General features: G+C 47.4%; 1 protein-coding gene across 7 annotated transcripts in view; it reads right to left on the bottom strand.

Annotated features, from left to right (window-relative positions):
* Positions 1-466: 466 nt before the first annotated feature.
* The window catches only part of cfap69 (cilia and flagella associated protein 69), a 224,067-nt gene continuing 206,510 nt past the window's right edge, over positions 467-18,023 (bottom strand). For all 7 annotated transcript variants that reach the window (XM_085987885.1, XM_085987888.1, XM_085987886.1 and 4 more), the window contains 3 exons: positions 11,265-11,351; positions 10,560-10,664; positions 467-674 (listed from right to left, as the gene is read on the bottom strand). In XM_085987885.1, coding sequence (XP_085844011.1) covers positions 501-674; positions 10,560-10,664; positions 11,265-11,351 — 366 coding nt within the window. In that variant the 3' untranslated portion in view covers positions 467-500. The remainder of the gene's footprint in view (positions 675-10,559; positions 10,665-11,264; positions 11,352-18,023) is intronic.

The raw sequence follows: 18,023 nt of genomic DNA, 5'->3' as shown, positions 1-18,023 counted from the left end.
CCCTTTTAATTATGGCTCCTCATCAGGTGTACGGATTGGTGAATTTACCCTCTGCACCTCCTGGTTCTACACGTTCCTTAAAATAGCCAGGCATTACATGGAGTTCAATTTCATTTGTCCTCTCTTATAAAACAAAAACAGAACATGCTGAAACCACTCAGCGGTTCAGGCAACAACAGACAGGTTCATGTTTCAGATGCAGACCCTTCATCGGAACTGGAACGTTAACTTCTCTGTTCTCGCCACAGATGCTGCCTGGCCTACTGAGTGCCTCCAGTTTTTTTCTGTTTTTGTTTCATATTTCCAGCATTTGGCTCTTTGCCCTCTTTTATAGTTCGCTTATATCTTAGGGGAACCCACATTTTCTAATGCATATAAATGACTGTAGTTGTCTGAAAACAATTTGTAGTTTATAAATTTGCTCTTTAAAATTAACTAAAAAGTCAAACACGATAAAGTCTACAAACTGTGAAGGATTTATTTTAATTGATATCTAGCACTCATTTTACAGATACAGAACATGACTTAGTCTTCATTTCTTTTGCAGCATCCCCATTTTTCAGTGCTCCACCTCTTGTGGAAGCTCTCTTTATTGCAAGATTTGTAGACGATAATGGACCTCCTAGCAGCTGCAGCGGCGTGCTTTCTACTGTTACCAAACGGCCCCAAAAACCCTGATGGGAAAGTAAAATACACACGTTCACCACTGAGATTCCATTGTACTGAATGCTGATGGTAAAGCTCTATAAGCTTATTTTCAGTAAAACCGCACAATAATGTCAATGTCCCAGTTACATTTGAAGACCAAATGAAGTGAAACTGACGTGATAACATTGCTTTAAATCCATTCTACAAGTTACTTTTCCTGAGGAACAAGTTCTCACATAATTTACAGATTAAGCGTGGCTCCTTGCCATTGGTGAATTTACCCCGTTGGATCTTCTGGTTCTTATATTCCTTAAAATAGCATGTTAAATTTTATTTATATTTATTTGTCCTCTTTTATAAAACAAAAAGCAGAAAATTCTGAAAATATTCAGCAGGTTCGACAGCATCTGTGGAAAGAACAGACAAGTTAGTGTTTCAGATGTGGACCCTTTGTCAGAACTGGACCAATCGTGGCTGACACAAAGATTTGTGCTAGTGTTAGAAGCTTGGAAGAGAAACAAAAGACTGCTATCAGATCCCGATGTGATGGGGAAATGGGCTAGCTGATGCCATTTAATGTAGATAAATGTAGTGCCATGCACGTGGGTAAGGCCAATGCCAAGTATGCATTTACCATGCAGGGTTCCAAACTAAAGTCTGTTACGTGGGAAAGAGACATAAGTGTAATAGTGCATGTGTCTCTAAAGGTTCATGGCCAGTGCCGCAACATTATAGCAAAAGCAAATGGAGCACTAGGCTCTATAGCTAGGAAGATCCAATATAAAATAAAAAGCACTACAGTGTCCTTGTGCAAGACATTAGCTAGGCCTCATTTAGAATACTGTGTCCAGTTTTGGTCCCCTCACACGATGAGTGATATAGAAGCCCTGGAAAAGGTTCACAAGAAGGCCACGAGATTGATAGTTTAGAAGTCCTTAGTTATCACAACAGGCTTAGGGAGCCAGTCAATTTTTACACTAGAAAAGGATAGACTTCAGGGAGGTTTGATTTGAGATATTTAAAATAACAAAAGGACTAGACTATGGCCTTGTAGATAGACAATTTGAATTAGATAGGTTAGGCAGAAGGAGGAGATATGCATATAAGTTACATAAGCATATAACTAGTTTAGATGTCAGGAGGTCTTTCTTTTCACAGTGTCATCGACCTTTGGAAAAAGTTGTCAACACGTGCACAGAGTGCTGATTCACTGCAAGCATTTAAAAGGGTGCTGGACGGCTTCCTGGTTAAGGCTGATATCAGTGCGCAAGTGGGACATTGGAGTATGTGCCTCACGGTCATTGTTGTCTCCTGGAACTCGTTTGTTTGCTTTCTAGGATTGATGAGGAGTTTCCCAGAATTCCTTTCCCTGAATTGGCCTAGGGTTTTGTATTAATTTTTTTACCTCTTCCAGGCGATTACATGGCTGCTGATTAGTGGGGAGCATTAGGTGTCATTTAGAATACTTAGTTACAATACGACTGTATGTGTCAGGCCCAATGGACCAGTTGGTCTTTTCCTGTCCATCAATTTTATGGCCTGTATTTTCCGATCGCAGGCCTCCCGTGGGCGGAGGCCTGCGATCTGGAAAAATCTATGCCCTTTAACTGAGGGCTCCCGGGACGCACATGCTTCCGCTCCTGGGCCTCTCCAAACTTGAAGTATGCAGGGCCCACGTATCCCAGAGGTGCAGGCAGTTCGCAGCGTCCCTGGGATCATGTGGGCCATGAGGAGCCAATCAAAGAAGGGAATCTCCCTTCATACATTTGACAGGAAGACCTGTCAAATATATGAATGGAGATCACCCCAAAAACATAGTAAAACTTTAAATAAATTTTTTAAAAAATCACATTTTTAAAATGACTTGAAATTACAATAAATTAAGTACTTTAAACAAAAATTTTACTTTTTTGAAAAAAAATTAAAGTTTTTTACGGGGCTAAAAATAAACTTACCTTTTTTAAAAGTATTTTTAAATGATAAATCAGCGAAATTAAAAAAAAAAACTTTTTTCAACTCTTATCCTGGTAAAAGCAGGCCTTACACCTGCTTTTACCAGGCATAAGAATTGTAAGGGTTTTCTGCGGGCGGAGGGTCTCCAGAAAGCGGAACTATCTGCCCGCAGAGGCCTTTCTCCAGGGCAGCCGGAGGATCTGTCAAGAGGATTCTTGACAGATCGGAAATGCCAGTTTTCAGCGCATGCGCAGTGCATGCCTGAAACTGGCATTTCCGATGTCCCTACGGGTGGGTACACAGCGCGTACTCACCGTAGGGATCGGAATATCTGGGCCTATATGTTTAAATGCTCATATCTTGAAAATTTATATTTTGGGTGAATTTTTGTTGTCCTCAAGATGGGTATTGTTGGAGAGGCATTTTCCCATCTTTACCATCCAATATTAAGTATTCCAGATGAGGCATAGGATTTGTTAAATTTGCGCAAAACTGTGTAACAACAATATGCCTTCAAGGAACCGCAGATGAGCATCCCTTATTACCCCAGCATCATACATTCAATTTCTCACACCACCTCCCCTTATGGCCTCTTTTAGAGACTAGGGCCTAGAAATTGGACATCGACAATAACCTGCCGATGTCACTGCGGCCTCGGGTTTACAGCTGCTGAAAATGGCCGCACCGCTACCGGGCAAAAATTCGTGCTGGGGACTAAAGATTTTTAGCCCAGTGCTAACTTACAGCGTAATGCCCTCCTGGTGGTGTTAATGGAGGCAACTGACCCGAAGTTCCTGTCCTGAAGTGGCATTGTAGCTTCTTACAGACTCTGGGAGCGAGGCTGTGAAGTTTGCAATGAATTGTGGGCAATTAAAAGGGCTATGAATTAAAGGGGCAATGCTAATAAAATCTAGTGAAAAAATGCATTTTTCAGCCCATACTGCCTTTCAAAATTTTTTTTTACCTCAATTCCCTTCTGAACCTCAAAAAAATGGGAAAAGTGTTTCAGCACTAACACAAATGGCTCAGCAAGCCAGGGAAGGGGCACGCAGGGTCTCACATGCAGCACTCCAGGCCCAGGAGGACCTCCAGAAAGAATGATGTGGGACCACATTATCAAGGCCATCACTGCCAGCAGTGTTGCCCCCACCACCTGGCTCCAGTGCCCAAAGAAGCTTCATGATCTCAGGGCACTAGTCAAGATCAATGAATGCATCTTCAAAAGCCATCTCCTACCAACTGAATTACTAGCCTCACACACTGCTCAATGCACGACACCTCCCCCTCCCCAATCACTCACCTACTAACAATCTGTACCAATCACGAGGCACATCTCCCATTCTTAGCCTTACCTTACCCCCTTGGAGGAGATGGTGCCGGCCGTTCTTGGCAGGGGTATGGCTGAGCCCTTGGCCAGCGGCAGGGCAGGACGGATACAAGATGCTGGTATCCTCATACGTTATCCTCCTTATGGCATGCACCTCTTGCTTTCCCACCCTTCCCTCACCACAACTACACACTTGTGCCTTCCTCATTTCACACACCCAAGAAATGCAGCCTGCCCACCCAATGGTTGGCCAAGAAGAGGGAGAAGAAAGTGAAGAAGACGACACTTCCAGCCACCAGCTCCTAAAAGGTCAACCAGCAAGGCCATTTGCAGTGTCTACCACTGAAAGTCAGCAGCCTTCCACAAGCCATGCTGCAGCCACTGGGGTAGCACTGCGTGACATCACTAGGATAGGCAAAGGCACACACAAGACAGTCACTAAGGGAATGCATAATTGTGAAGAGTTGATTTCTTGATGTCATATTGGATGGATAGGTGTATAAAGTTGGATTGGAAAGTTTGCTTTATGGTGGCTTTTATTTCAGCATTGTGGCCAAGAGGACGCTGTGATGGTCGGTAACAGAGGGAAGGTAAAGTGTGGGGCTGAAAGAGGAATTGGGATTGTGGTCACTGGGACCGCAGGCGGATGATTCTATCCCGGGTATCCCGGCCAGAAAGGGGCTGTCTGGGTTGCATCCTTCCTTCAGCATCCTCCTCTTTGGCTTCCTCCTGTAAATCTGAAATGACCTCATAAAATGCTGGAAATACTCAGCAGGTCAGGCAGCATCTCGACCCGAGACGTGAACTTTGTTTCTCTCTCCACAGGTGCTGCCTGACCAGCTGAGTATTGGCAGCATTTTCCATCTTCTTAGAGGTCTTCTTTTACCATCTGAGGCCTTGCAAGCATCCAGCAACACTCCCTACACATTAAAAAATTTCTAACATGTATTACAGCAAGCCACTACTTTAATAAAATCAAAAAAGCCCAGTCCAAAAGCTTCAACACAAACTTACCTGAAAAATGTGTGTGTCCCTTGAAGAGGTGCTGGCAGCGCCTCTGTCAATCTGCTTGCACGCTGGGATTACCTGACATGCTTAGGACCCAGCGCTGAACTCAGTGCTAGGGTGGAAGTTTGCCCTAGATTACGTTAAGTCGGCGTGATGTCACCACAGCGCCATTTTTCTTTTTGGGGTGATGCTACTTGATGTGCCATCAATAACTCAAAGACAAGAAGTTAAAGGATTCCACTGAAGGCTTTTAATCGCTAAGAACATTGCACGTCATTCCACATCGGATTCGTTTGGCAGAATGACTCATACAGCTCTTGAGACCTTTATATGACAAAAGACAGGGGCGGAGCCAATACACACAATAGGGGAAAAGGGGGGGGGGCGGTACACACAATACAATGCAGGTAAAACACAGGGGCTGATGAAGGCATATATTTCATCACATTCACCCCTTCTACAGATTTAGTTTGTCCGGGGGTGTGACAGTCCTTCCTGAACGTCGCAACAGTACCTCGGGTTCCGACCGGGAGTCCGTGGTGCCCTCCTGGGCATACCCATGTGCTGGGGGTGTTGCAGGTACTTCTGGGGGTGGTGAGGATACCTCTGGGGATGGTGGAGGTTCTTCTGGGGGTGGTGAGGATGGGTCGTCGTCGCTTCCTGCCGAGGCGAGGTCCTTTATGGACACGGTGTCCTCACGCCCGTCGGCGTGCTTGACGTACGCGTACTGTGGGTTTGCATGGAGTAGGTGTTCTGCCTCCACGAGGGGATCCGTTTTGTGGCCCCTCACATGCTTCCGTAATAGGACTGTCCCTGGGGTGGAGAGCCACGAAGGTAGGGACACTCCCGAGGTTGATTTGCGGGGAAAAACAAACATCTTCTCATGAGGAGTGGCGTTATCGAGTGGAGTACGTCTGGGAGGACCTCTTGCCAGCGGGAGGTAGGGAGGCCTTTAGACCTTAGTGCTAAGGTGACCGCCTTCCACACCGTCGCGTTCTCCCTCTCCACTTGCCCATTACCCCGGGGGTTATAATTAGTGGTCCGACTCGTGGCTATCCCCTTCGACAGCAGGTATTGGTGCAGTTCGTCGCTCATGAACGACGCCCCCCTGTCAGTGTGGATGTAGTTCGGCACGCCGAACGTGCAAAACAGGCTGCCGAGGCACTTGATGACCGTGGCACTGGTCATGTCTGGGCAGGGGTAGGCGAATGTGAAGCGGGAGTACTCGTCCACAATGTTGAGAAAGTACACATTGCGGTCGGTGGAGGGGAGTGGTCCCTTGAAATCTAAGCTCAGGCGCTCGAATGGCCGTGTAGCTTTGATCAGGTGGGCTCGGTCGGGCCTGTAAAAACGGGGCTTGCATTCCGCACAGGTGCGGCAGTCCCTGGTCATAGACCGGACCTCCTCGATGGAATAGGGCAGGTTACGGGATTTTATAAAGTGAAATAGCCGGGTGACCCCCGGGTGGCAGAGGCCATTGTGGAGGCCCTGTAGCCTGTCCCCCTGGATGCTGGCACACATCCCTCGTGATAGGGTGTCGGGGGATTCGTTGAGGGCCCCTGGCCTATATATTATGTCGTACTCAAACGTGGAGAGTTCGATCCACCACCTGAGAATTTTGTCATTCTTGATCTTCCCCCTCTGTTTGTTGTTAAACATGAAGGCTACCGACCGCTGGTCGGTAAGCAGGGTGAAGCGTTTGCCGGCTAGGTAGTGCCTCCAGTGCCGCACTGCCTCCACTATGGCCTGGGCCTCCTTCTCTACTGAGGAGTGCCTGATCTCGGGCCCTTGGAGGGTTCTTGAGAAAAAGGCTACGGGCCGCCCATCCTGGTTGAGGGTGGCTGCTAAAGCGAAGTCGGACGCATCGCTTTCGACCTGGAAAGGGATGTTTTCGTCCACTGCCCGCAGCGCGGCCTTCTCAATGTCATGTTTAATGCTGTTGAAGGCAGCGTGGGCCTCGGCCGTGAGTGGGAAGGACGTTGATTTCAGGAGGGGACGGGCCTTGTCGGAATAATTGGGGACCCATTGGGCGTAATAGGAGAAAAACCCCAGGCACCTTTTCAGGGCCTTGGGAGTGTTTGGTAGGGGTAGCTCCCGTAGGGGGCGCAATCGGTCAGGGTCCGGACCGATTTCCCCGTTTTCCACCACGCAGCCCAGGATACAGAGGCGCGTGGTGCTAAAGACACACTTATCCTCGTTGTAGGTGAGATTGAGTCTGAGGGCGGTTTTCAGAAATCTCGCGAAGTTCGAGTCGTGGTCTTGCTGGTCGTGGCCGCAGATGGTGACGTTGTCTAGGTATGGATAGGTGGCTGTTAACTGGTTCTCATCGACCATGCGGTCCATCTCCCGCTGGAAGACCGAGACCCCATTCGTTACCCCAAAGGGGACTCTGAGGAAGTGGTAGAGGCGTCCGTTCGCCTCGAAGGCGGTGTATGGACGGTCCACCGGCCTAATGGGGAGCTGGTGGTATGCCGATTTTAGGTCGATGGTGGAAAACACCCGGTATTGTGCAATTTGGTTAACCATATCCGCTATGCGGGGCAGAGGGTAGGCGTCTAGCTGGGTGTATAGATTAACTGTCTGGCTATAATCTATCACCATCCGCTTCTTTTCGCTACCCTTAACCACTACTACCTGGGCGCGCCACGGGCTGGTACTGCATTCGATGATACCCTCCCGCTTGAGTCTTTCTACTTCCGACGCAATGAACCGTCTGTCCTCCCAGCTGTACCGCCTACTCTTGGTCGCTATGGGTCGACAGTTGGGTGCGAGGTTGGCGAACAGAGAGGGCGGCTTGACCTTCAGGGTAGCCAGACCGCACACTGTGAGGGGCGGCTGGGACCCACCGTAGGTAAGCGTGATACTTTGGTGGTGGCACTGGAAGTCCAGACCCAAGATCACGCTCACACAGAGATCTGGCATTATCAACAGTTTAAAATCTCTGTAATCAGTGCCTTTTACCGACAACATAACCACGCAGAAACCTGTAATTTTTGAGGTATGAGTCTTATCAGCCATGGCGATTTTGCCCTGTGTAGGGACTATCGTTAGTGAAAGTCGTTTTACCAGGCTAGGATGAATAAAGCTTTCGGTGCTCCCGCAGTCAATCAAGCACTTAACCTTGTTCCCGTTTACCTCTATGTCCATCATCGATCTAGACAACGGATGCGGCCTGGATTGATCCACTGTGATTGAGGCCACCAGTGGGTCCTGGGGGTCCGTGTAGTCGGGACAAGATGGTGGACTCCATGAGGGTGGACAAGATGGCGTCCAAGATGGCCGCCCCCACGGCACGCACGCGGCGGTGGCGGAGTTGGAGGCGGGGTTCCCTCTGCAGACTTTACTGAAATGTCCTTTCTTCCTGCATTTAAAACAGGTGGTGCCCTTCGCTGGGCACAGATGCCTGGAGTGTTTGTCCTGGCCGCAGAAGTAGCATTTCGGGCCCCGATGCATCGTGGCAGTAGTGGGGCTCCTGGGTGGAGGCTGGGGCTCCGACGGTGCTGGGCTGGCCTGAGACCTGGGAGGTGAAGATGGCTTCCAAGATGGCGGCCCCCACGGCGCGCACGAGGCGGAGTGGGCCGCGTGGCCTGAGGAACAGGATTCAGAGTTCCTCTGGGCCATATCCAGCGATCGCGCTATGCCCATAGCCTGTTTTAAGTCCAGTCCCTCCTTTTCAAACAGTTTCTGCCGAATGTAATTTGAACTGAGGCCCGCAATAAAGGAGTCTCGGATCAGCTCCTCCGTGTACACGGTGGCAGACACGGCCTTACAGTTACAGTCTCTGCCCAGTACTTTTAGGCTTAGCATGAAGTCCTCTAGTGACTCACCATGCCGCTGCGTGCGAGTAGTCAGAAGATGCCTGGCATACACCTCGTTTATTGGCCGCACGTAGTGGGCCTCCAGAATGGTGCAGGCATCCTCGTAGCTGGTGGCATCTCGGATGAGAGGGGAGACCCGATGACTCACCCGGTTTCGCAGGATTCCCAGCTTCACGTCTCTGGTGGCGGTCGCGGCTGCTATGGCGGTGGCTGAGGTTTCGATGAAAAATTCGAAGCATTGGAACCAGTGTCCGAACTGTGTGGCTGCGTCTGTGGCATGGGGGTCCAGATCCAACGCTCTGGTTTCAGGAGTCGATCCATCTTGGTGTTTTAGTGATTAAAATTGATGTGCCATCAATAACTCAAAGACAAGAAGTTAAAGGATTCAACTGAAGGCTTTTAATCGCTAAGAACATTGCACGCCATTCCACATCAGATTCGTCTGGCAGAATGACTCATACAGCTCTTGAGACCTTTATATGACAAAAGACAGGGGCGGAGCCAATACACACAATAGGGGAAAAGGGGGGGGGGCGGTACACACAATACAATGCAGGTAAAACACAGGGGCTGATGAAGGCATATATTTCATCACACTACTTACCGGCAGCGCTTTCTCCACATTACGCCATGCTAACGGGTGGCGCTAAGGTAGGGAATTTCTCCCCCATGACCTCTTGCTATTAGTACCAAATTACTGTCATTTCATATGTGGGCCTATGCTGAGTAGCAGATGGGTTGGGACTGCCCAAATTTAATTCACACAGGACCTATATAGTCAGTAAAGACTTTCATCTACTTAATATGGGCTGGATTTTAACCCAAGTTGAAGAGATTAAAATGTAGCAGTTCACAAGATTACAAGATAATTACAAATTAGGAAGGCCATCACTACCTGAAAGAATCCAAAGGAAGAGAACTTGAGCTTGTATCTGACCTTTACTGCCAAGGGTAGTACCAGCCCTATGGTGCGTGTTAGCTGTGTAGAATGCCACAATGCTGACCCAGAGCCTGTGTACCTGGTACCACAGTTATTGGCAGTGGATGTACCTCTGCAATTGAATTCTGTGTAAGAGAATACTGACAGCTGGGTCCAGTCTGCTTCTGATGCAGCTGACCTGCTTGGCATCCCTCCATTACTTCTCTTCTTTTCCCTCTAAATAAAACATAAGTAAAGGGGAATCCCATTGTGAAACCCAATGCCGCAGTTCTGGACATACCAAACAACGACAGTGCCAGAACATGTGGCACAAAGCTGCCAAACCAACTACTGTACATGGAAACAAGAGATTTTTTAAAAGAAATCAAGGAAAAAGTTCCCAAAATAGGTTCAAAATGCTGCTGCAAACCTTACTACAGTGCTGTTTAAATGCACTTTCATAAACTGAACATTCTAGTGGCCCCAGACTCATTCTATAAGGGCGGATAGATGTGAGGCACTATACTGGCATGAACACCAGGACTTTGTGTGAATTCTAAATACTGTCATTGGATGGGTATATTTAATATATTTAACTGCGAACTGGTGGGTGCTTCAAGTTCCAGTACAAAACCTGACCAGAGAACTGGATAGGTTGATAAACAAGTGGAAAGGTGATACAAAAGCCTATTTTTCTGATGGGTTATGAGCATTCAATGTCCATTAATCAGGCATAACTCATCAGAACATATCCCCCCATTATTCTAATGAAGATGATGACGAACAGTGATACATAATGTAAGGAAAGTAATAGATTACTAAACTGCTCCTTGGAACTCATATTGATAACTGCCAACTGTTGTTAGCATGTGTGGGAATTACTTACAGTTGTGTGTAAACCTGCAATTCCAGGCTGGTGGAAAATGGTGCCGTGTTCTTTTACTTTGAGCTTGGAAGCTTGTATGGTCTGTTCTTGAAGCTTTTTCGCTTCCTAAACACAGAAAGAATCAACTCAAATGTTATCAATAAAAGTTATTAGAAATGGAAGAATCATTCTTTAAAACAAATTGAACTATTAAGAAAGAACTTGCTGTATCAAAAGGTACTTTATTTGAAATTAAGAAACTAAAGTAAAGGGGCAAGGCCCATAATGCAGGACATGAACAAGGTTGATTTCGTGACCGTGCAATCCCCGTGGGAAGCGGAAGTCGCAGGAAGTGCAAACGAGAGAATCTGGGCTACAATGTTGTAGCATTATCTCTAACCCCCAATCCTTTGAAGAGCAGTGGTCCAACTGGGAGCAGTGGATCATGGAACTTCCCCTTCAAAAAGATGAAGCAAATCATTGAGTAAGCGATGCCAAGATAATATTTTAAAAGCTTGAAAATGAGACTGAGGTAAGAAGTTCCACAGTTTTAAGTTCCTTGGAAGGAATGAGTTAAAGCAGGAGAGTGCACATTGAGTTTCTACTTTCAACACAGTTCAATACAACGGATAATGAAGACAATACAAATGGGAGATGTCAGTTTTTAAAAAAAGGAAATAAATATATTATAATGATATTTGTTTCACTAAATAAAACAATCCTTGCCTTCAAGGTCTCATAGTTCGATGTCCTAGCCACATAGTCCTCCCATGATTTCTTGGATAGTTCCTTTTGTCTGTGGTTGTGTTGTATCTTTGAAAAACAAAGTTAAATGGCACCAGAAAAATAGTTAGGAACTGAAAAGTTGAAAAGTTCTACATATTGCACATGCTCTTAATAACATTCACACGAGTCAGTTTTAGTATTGCTTTGTACGCAGCATTCATTGAAAGTGTTCTCTCTGTAAGAGATCAGTAGTCACTAGATTCATTATAGAAGTGCAAGGAGACTCAAGTACCGAGCAGTGCAGTGGTTTGGAGTGCTGCTCTAAAGACTAGGTTTAATTCCACTCCAGACTGAGGGGATGAAAGTCTGTCTGTTGGCTGTAAGGGTTCTATGTGAAATGAATTTCAATGGAGTTCTTCATCAGACTCCAACACAAAATTACTCAAAGACTAAGCACAAATTAGGCATGCGCACTCAAAGAAGGCTCAAGAAACTTGTAATGGAAAAGGTAAAGCAGTTGAAGATTCATCTCAGCATCATATTTTTCCACTGAGTTTATCAAATGGGTTTGAACCAATCAGAGATGACCAGCAATTAGTTTGGCGAAATGTCAAGTTCATGGGCTACAGACTAGCGTGCACAGCTGGTTAATCACAGCCAGACCTGGTCTTAATCTCTCTCAATCTGCAGCAAAACCTTTTGTTTACTCCATGGTCATTTTAGAGAGCAGTAACTGCAAACTCCTCTCTCCCCCTATAATGAGCTAAATTAGTATTTTGCAGAGAATCACCAACCCATGTATGACACTTGAAACAAGTGTTTAAAACTTTCAACCTCTGTCCCTAAAAGATGGGCACATCAAAATATGCACCACTGCTGCTTCTAGATGTTCTGCAGTTCTCAACATTTCTGACATCCGATAATGCACTCGAACGCCGCAATGTTCCCATTGGTGGTGGGTTGGGTGCGTGTTAGGTGGTCGGCGGGTTCCGATTCCGCTGCCAAAAATTTGCGATTTTGCCCTAATTGGGCAATTGAATCCTTGCGTGTGCGCTCCCCTGGCCAATTAGTGTTTTGGGTCTGTAACTCGCCTCTGCTGATGTCTGCGAGCCAGCTGCATTTAAGGGGCCCATGCAGCTTTGGTTCATTCTCTCATTATTTGCTGCTGGATTGCCTTGTGACAACTGCTGCCATGACTACCTCAAGGGCCAAGGCATCTCCCAGATTTGATGATGACACCCTCCATGCTCTTATGGAGGGAGTCAGAGGGCACAGGGAGGTACTCTTCCCATCCTCTGGGCGGAAGAAGCCACCACAGCAAACAAAAACAGTCTGGCTGCAAATTGCACAGGAGGTGAGCTCCTGATCCTTGTGCACTTGAACCTGGGTGCAGTGCAGAAAAAGGTTCAATGACCTGGTCCGCTTAGGAAAAGTGAGTATAACATCACACTTGGCCTCAATCTGTTCCCCATCTCCTCTCATCACCAGCATTCTGCATTGTCAACCTACTCCTGCACATCCCACTTTACCCTTACATCCCTTGCACCCTTAACTATCCCTCTCTCTCTATGTACACAATCACTCCACTATTCGACTATGCTGCCCTCACACTCGCTATCACTGTGATGCCATGACAACAACTAACAATGCACAGGGAGGGCCCTTGGTATTGGCACCTCACTCCATCCTTGTCTCCTTTTAAGCATCTATGCTATGGATTCTCTGCACTCACTCCATCATTCTCACTCAAATTCCACTTGTGTCCCTCATTGCAGGAAAAGAGAGCCCACAATAAGAGGGAGAGGGCTAAGACAAGAGGAGGGCCACCTTCCATAGCCCATCTCACCAACGCTGAGGAGGCAGCCCTGGAGATCATTGGAGGCGATGAGGATGTGGAAGTGGGGGACGGTCAGACAGGTGCAGCAGAGCAAGCTGGTGACGGAATAGATTTGCATCTCTCATTTACATTGCATGAGTGACTGATATGGGATATGATGCTCATACAGATGACTTATGATCATTTGCACAATTCCATGTGCATGCAACGTTAATATCACATGTCTAACTCATGCCTTTACTCCCCCAGAGGACCATCGACAGCCCCCTTCTCCACTGTCCAGGAGGAATAGCCTGAGCCGGAAGACACCTCAGAGGAACCTACAGCCTCCGAGGGAGCAGCATCTGCAGAATTAAGCGCACTCAGCACCAGCGCAGATACCTCGGGGGGACCTTCGCGACATAGAGTAGTGTTGTCACCTGGTGTATCACAGCTCCCAAGTGAGCATCAGCAGATGGTGGAGACAGGGACAGCAGTGGAGAGTCCTCGTCGGAGGCCGCAGGGCGCTCCTAGCTCTGCTCAGCTGCATGTGGACCTTGTGCCTCCGGGTCCATCCAGAAAGAGTGTGGTGCTGCAACTCCAGGAACAAGTGCAGGAGTCTCTGGCAGGTTTTGTCTCCAGGGTTACTGTGAGTATGGAGGAGTCCAACTCTAACATGAGCAGTGCCTTTGTGGAGGCAATGGCGCATGAATGCACCACCACAGAAAGGATGGCAACCTCCGTGGAAATGATGGCTACCTCCATGGTAAGGATGGCTACCTCTCTGGAGAGGATGGCTATGGCCATGGAGGAAATAAGTTGCCAGAGTCTGGAAAACATGGCGAATGTTCAGAATAGACTGACATCCCTGGAGGAGTGATGATCAACTATTGAGCAGAGAAACCAAAGCTTCATGGAAGTACTTTTGAGTAGGACTGCCAGTGCAGATACAGGTCCTCGTGGCTCCCCTGATGTGCAGCAAGGTGCTGTCAAGCCACTTGCTAGCACTGAAGTGGGGCTGACCCATGAGAGGGATGTTGGTGGCAGGCAACAAGGAAGTGGGGGCTCCTCTCCAAGTGCTCACACTCCCATGCCACTGAGTAGCCCTCAGTCAGAGCCCCACCAGAGTCCTCACCCAACTGAGATGGGCATCTCAGCCCCTGCACAGACGCAGGAGGAGCAGATTGATGCTGAGCTCTCAAAGGCTCGCAAACCCAGAGGACGCCCGCCAAAGGTGTCGAAGCAGGAGCAGCATGAAAGTGAGCAAGGTGCCTCCACATCTGCTGAAGCCACAGGGGAAGCACCATGTAGAAGCACGCGTAAGAGGAAGATAAAGCACAAATAGTCACAAGTGTTAAGTCTGTGTGTTATATTGCGAATTACTACACAGACCACAAGAGTAAACTTTAACAGGACTTTACTGGTTGAAGGTCAGGGCGGAACTGCCCAATAAATCCTTACACAGCACTTATATACCGGTGTGGTCACCACCGGTATTACAGTATACAGCAGCCAAGATAAAGTAGTGCAACCCTTAAAATAGTTCTCTTAAAGGTGGAATGTTACATACACTACAATCCTCCCTTTTTAGGTTAACAGTATATATTCCCATTAAACATAACATCATAACATATATACACAACTTCATGTAAAAACAGTTCACAGATTCAGTCTCTCTGGAGGCTTCCTGACTCGGTCCGGATAACGCCTCGGTGGTGTAGTAGTTTTCGGTGGTGTAGTAGGTTCTTCTGGCAAGGTCGATTCGGCTTGAATGCCAGTGTCAGGTTCATCTGATTCCAGTATTACCGGATCGGAGGTAGATACTATGGGTATCTCTGCTTCAACATTAGGCGTATAGAGTTGTGGAGTAGGTTGGCCCTTTTCAGATGACTCTATGATCTGGTCAACATAGCGCCTTATTATGCTTTCACCAATGTCCACGGTATACATCAGCGGTCCTAGTCGTTTGCAAATAGTTCCAGGCTGCCATTTCTCGGTACGGTAGTCCCGGGCCAAAACTTGTTGACCTATCTGGAAGGTTCTAGTTGGCCTTTCATTCATGCCTTGAAATTGCCGGTTCTCTACGTCCCTTCGGATGTTTGGCTTGATCAAATCCAGCCGGCATCTTAGTCTTCTATTGAAAAACATCATGGCGGGAGTTTGGTTTGTGACCGCATGTGCTCCATTCCTGTACGCCAACAAGAAGTTATCTACCTTATGTTGTAGATTTATGTCTTCATTACCCATGGCCTTTATGGCCTTCTTGAAGGTCTGGACAAACCTTTCAGCTAATCCATTGGTGGCGGGATGGTATGGGGCGGACGTGTAGTGCTTAACCCCATTGTTTTTTAAGAACTTCCTGAATTCTTCGGACACAAATTGCGGTCCATTATCAGAACAGATCTGTTCAGGCAGCCCATTCCTGGCAAATATGGTCCTTAATACTGTGATGGTTTTTTCCGTGGTGGTGGAGGACATCTTTATTACCTCCAGCCACTTGGAGTGTGCATCCACCGCGATTAAGAACATTGAGTCCATAAATGGACCAGCAAAGTCGATATGTACCCTTTGCCATGGAGATGAGGGCCACTCCCATGGATGCAGAGGAGCTTGTGGTGGGGTGTTTTGGACCTTCTGGCATCCTAGACAGCTCTTGGTCATTTCTTCGATGTCTCCATCGATACCTGGCCACCACACAAACGCTCTGGCTAGGTTCTTCATTTTCACTCCACCCAGATGCCCCTCGTGAAGCTCCTTTAGCACTTTATGCTGGAGTTTGGGTGGAATCACCACTCTGGATCCATACATCAAAGTTCCTCGGCACACTGACAGCTGTTCTCTTCTTTGCGAAAATGCTGGTAACATTGGTTCGCCATGTGCTGGCCATCCCTTCACCGTTAAATCGTAGACTTGTGAGAGAGTCGGGTCATTTCTTGTTTCCTTTTCGATCGTAGAATTTGTTACTGGTAGACATTCCACTATGGTTGAGTGGAACATCTCCACTGGGTCCACTGTAGGCGCCTCTTCTACCGCTGGCAACGGTAGGCGCGATAACCCGTCAGCATTCCCATGCTGTTTTGATCCTTTGTATTCGATGTCATATTGGTGTGCCCCTAGGAAAATGGACCACCTCTGTAGCCTTTGCGCTGTCATAATGGAAACGCCCTTTTTAGGGTTGAATATGGATACCAACGGCTGGTGGTCTGTCAGCAGTGTAAACTTCTTGCCCTGCAGGTAATGATTGAATTTCTTTACTCCCCACACAAGGCTGAGAGCCTCCCTATCTATCTGAGCATAGTTGCACTCAGCGGAGGTCAATGATCTGGATGCAAATGTGACTGGCCTTTCCGAGCCATTTGGCAACTTGTGTGAGAGTACTGCTCCAATACCATAAGGGGAAGCATCACAAGCTAGACGAATAGGTAGCGTTGGGTTGAAGTGAGCCAACACTTCCTCAGAGGTGATCAATGCCTTGCTTTTGCGAAAGGCCTTCTTACAGTCCTCGCTCCACTTCCATGGTACTTCTTTCCGCAACAGGGCATTCAGCGGGTGCAGCACCGTGGATAGATTTGGCAGAAACTTATGGTAATAGTTAATCAGCCCTAGAAACGACCTCAACTGGGATACATTTTCCGGAGCGGGGGCCTTCACAACAGCTTCGATCTTGTCAGGTGACTTGTGCAGCCCCTCCTGGTCAATGACATGACCACAGTACGAGATCCGTTTCTGGAAGAACTCACATTTCTGGCGATTAACTCGAAGGCCATATTCCTTCAACCTGGTGAGCACCAGTTTCAAATTTGCGAGGTGTTCCTCCTCGTCCTCTCCTGTAATCAGGATATCGTCCAAGTAACACTGAGTGCTTGGAATTCCCTGTAAGACCTGCTCCATGGCCCTCTGCCAAATTGCTGGAGCCGAAGCCACTCCAAAAACCAGTCTATTATATCGATACAAGCCTCTGTGCGTGTTGATTGTGAGATACTGGCGCGACTCTTCCTCAACTTCCATCTGTAAGTACGCTTGCGCCAGGTCTATCTTGGTGAAGTGTTTCCCGCCAGACAATGAAGCAAAGATATCCTCAATCTGCGGAAGCGGATATTGCACCGTGTGAAGCACCGGATTAACTGTGATCTTGAAGTCTCCGCAGATGCGGACCTTTCCCGGTTCCCCTGGCTTGTTACTCGATGAATGCTTCATGATGGGAACAATGGGCGTGGCCCACTCACTCCAGTCCACCTTAGACAGTACCCCTGAACGTTCAAGCCCTTCCAGTTCAGCCTCCACAGCAGGTCGTATCGCATAAGGTACCGGTCTGGCTTTGAAAAATTTTGGGTTTGCATGTTCTGCAATCTTGATTTTTGCCTTAATTCCTCTCAGTGTTCCCGGTCCCTGCTGGAATACCTCTTTAGCCTCATCCAATATTCTGGACAATCGTTCAGGTTTGACATCTTTCTTTCCGGGATCTACCGTTATTGCGTTTAGGGAGTGCCAGTCCATATTTATTTTCCTGATCCACTCCCGTCCCAGAAGTGGTGGACCTCCCTCAGGTAGTACATATAAGTCCATTCCTTGGTGTTCTTTGCCCTTGTGTATCACCTTGACTTTTATCTTTCCGATGGGGTATACTTTTTGCCCCGTGTATGTCTGCAATACTATCTTCGTGTCCCGTAGGGGAATATGTTTGAATAACTTTTTGTAATCTTGCTTATTCATGACCGTCAACGCCGATCCGGTGTCCAATTCCATCTTCACTTGGACTTCTGCAATCTGCAGTGTAACCCAGATACTTTGTCGGTCAGTTTCCTTACTCACATTGTGAATTCTCAGACTACCCAGTTCCTTGCTGTTGGAGTCTGAATCCGAATTCTGTTCATCCGAACTCTTCACAGCCATCTTATGTACCTTTCTGTACTTTTTCTGCGGTGACTTTTTGTTGCTGGTCT

The sequence above is a fragment of the Somniosus microcephalus genome, chromosome 5, assembly GCF_052327205.1.
Source record: "Somniosus microcephalus isolate GS21.2 chromosome 5, FLI_Smic_1.0, whole genome shotgun sequence".
Taxonomy (NCBI): domain Eukaryota; kingdom Metazoa; phylum Chordata; class Chondrichthyes; order Squaliformes; family Somniosidae; genus Somniosus; species Somniosus microcephalus.
This window is presented reverse-complemented; position numbering and strand designations above follow the sequence as displayed.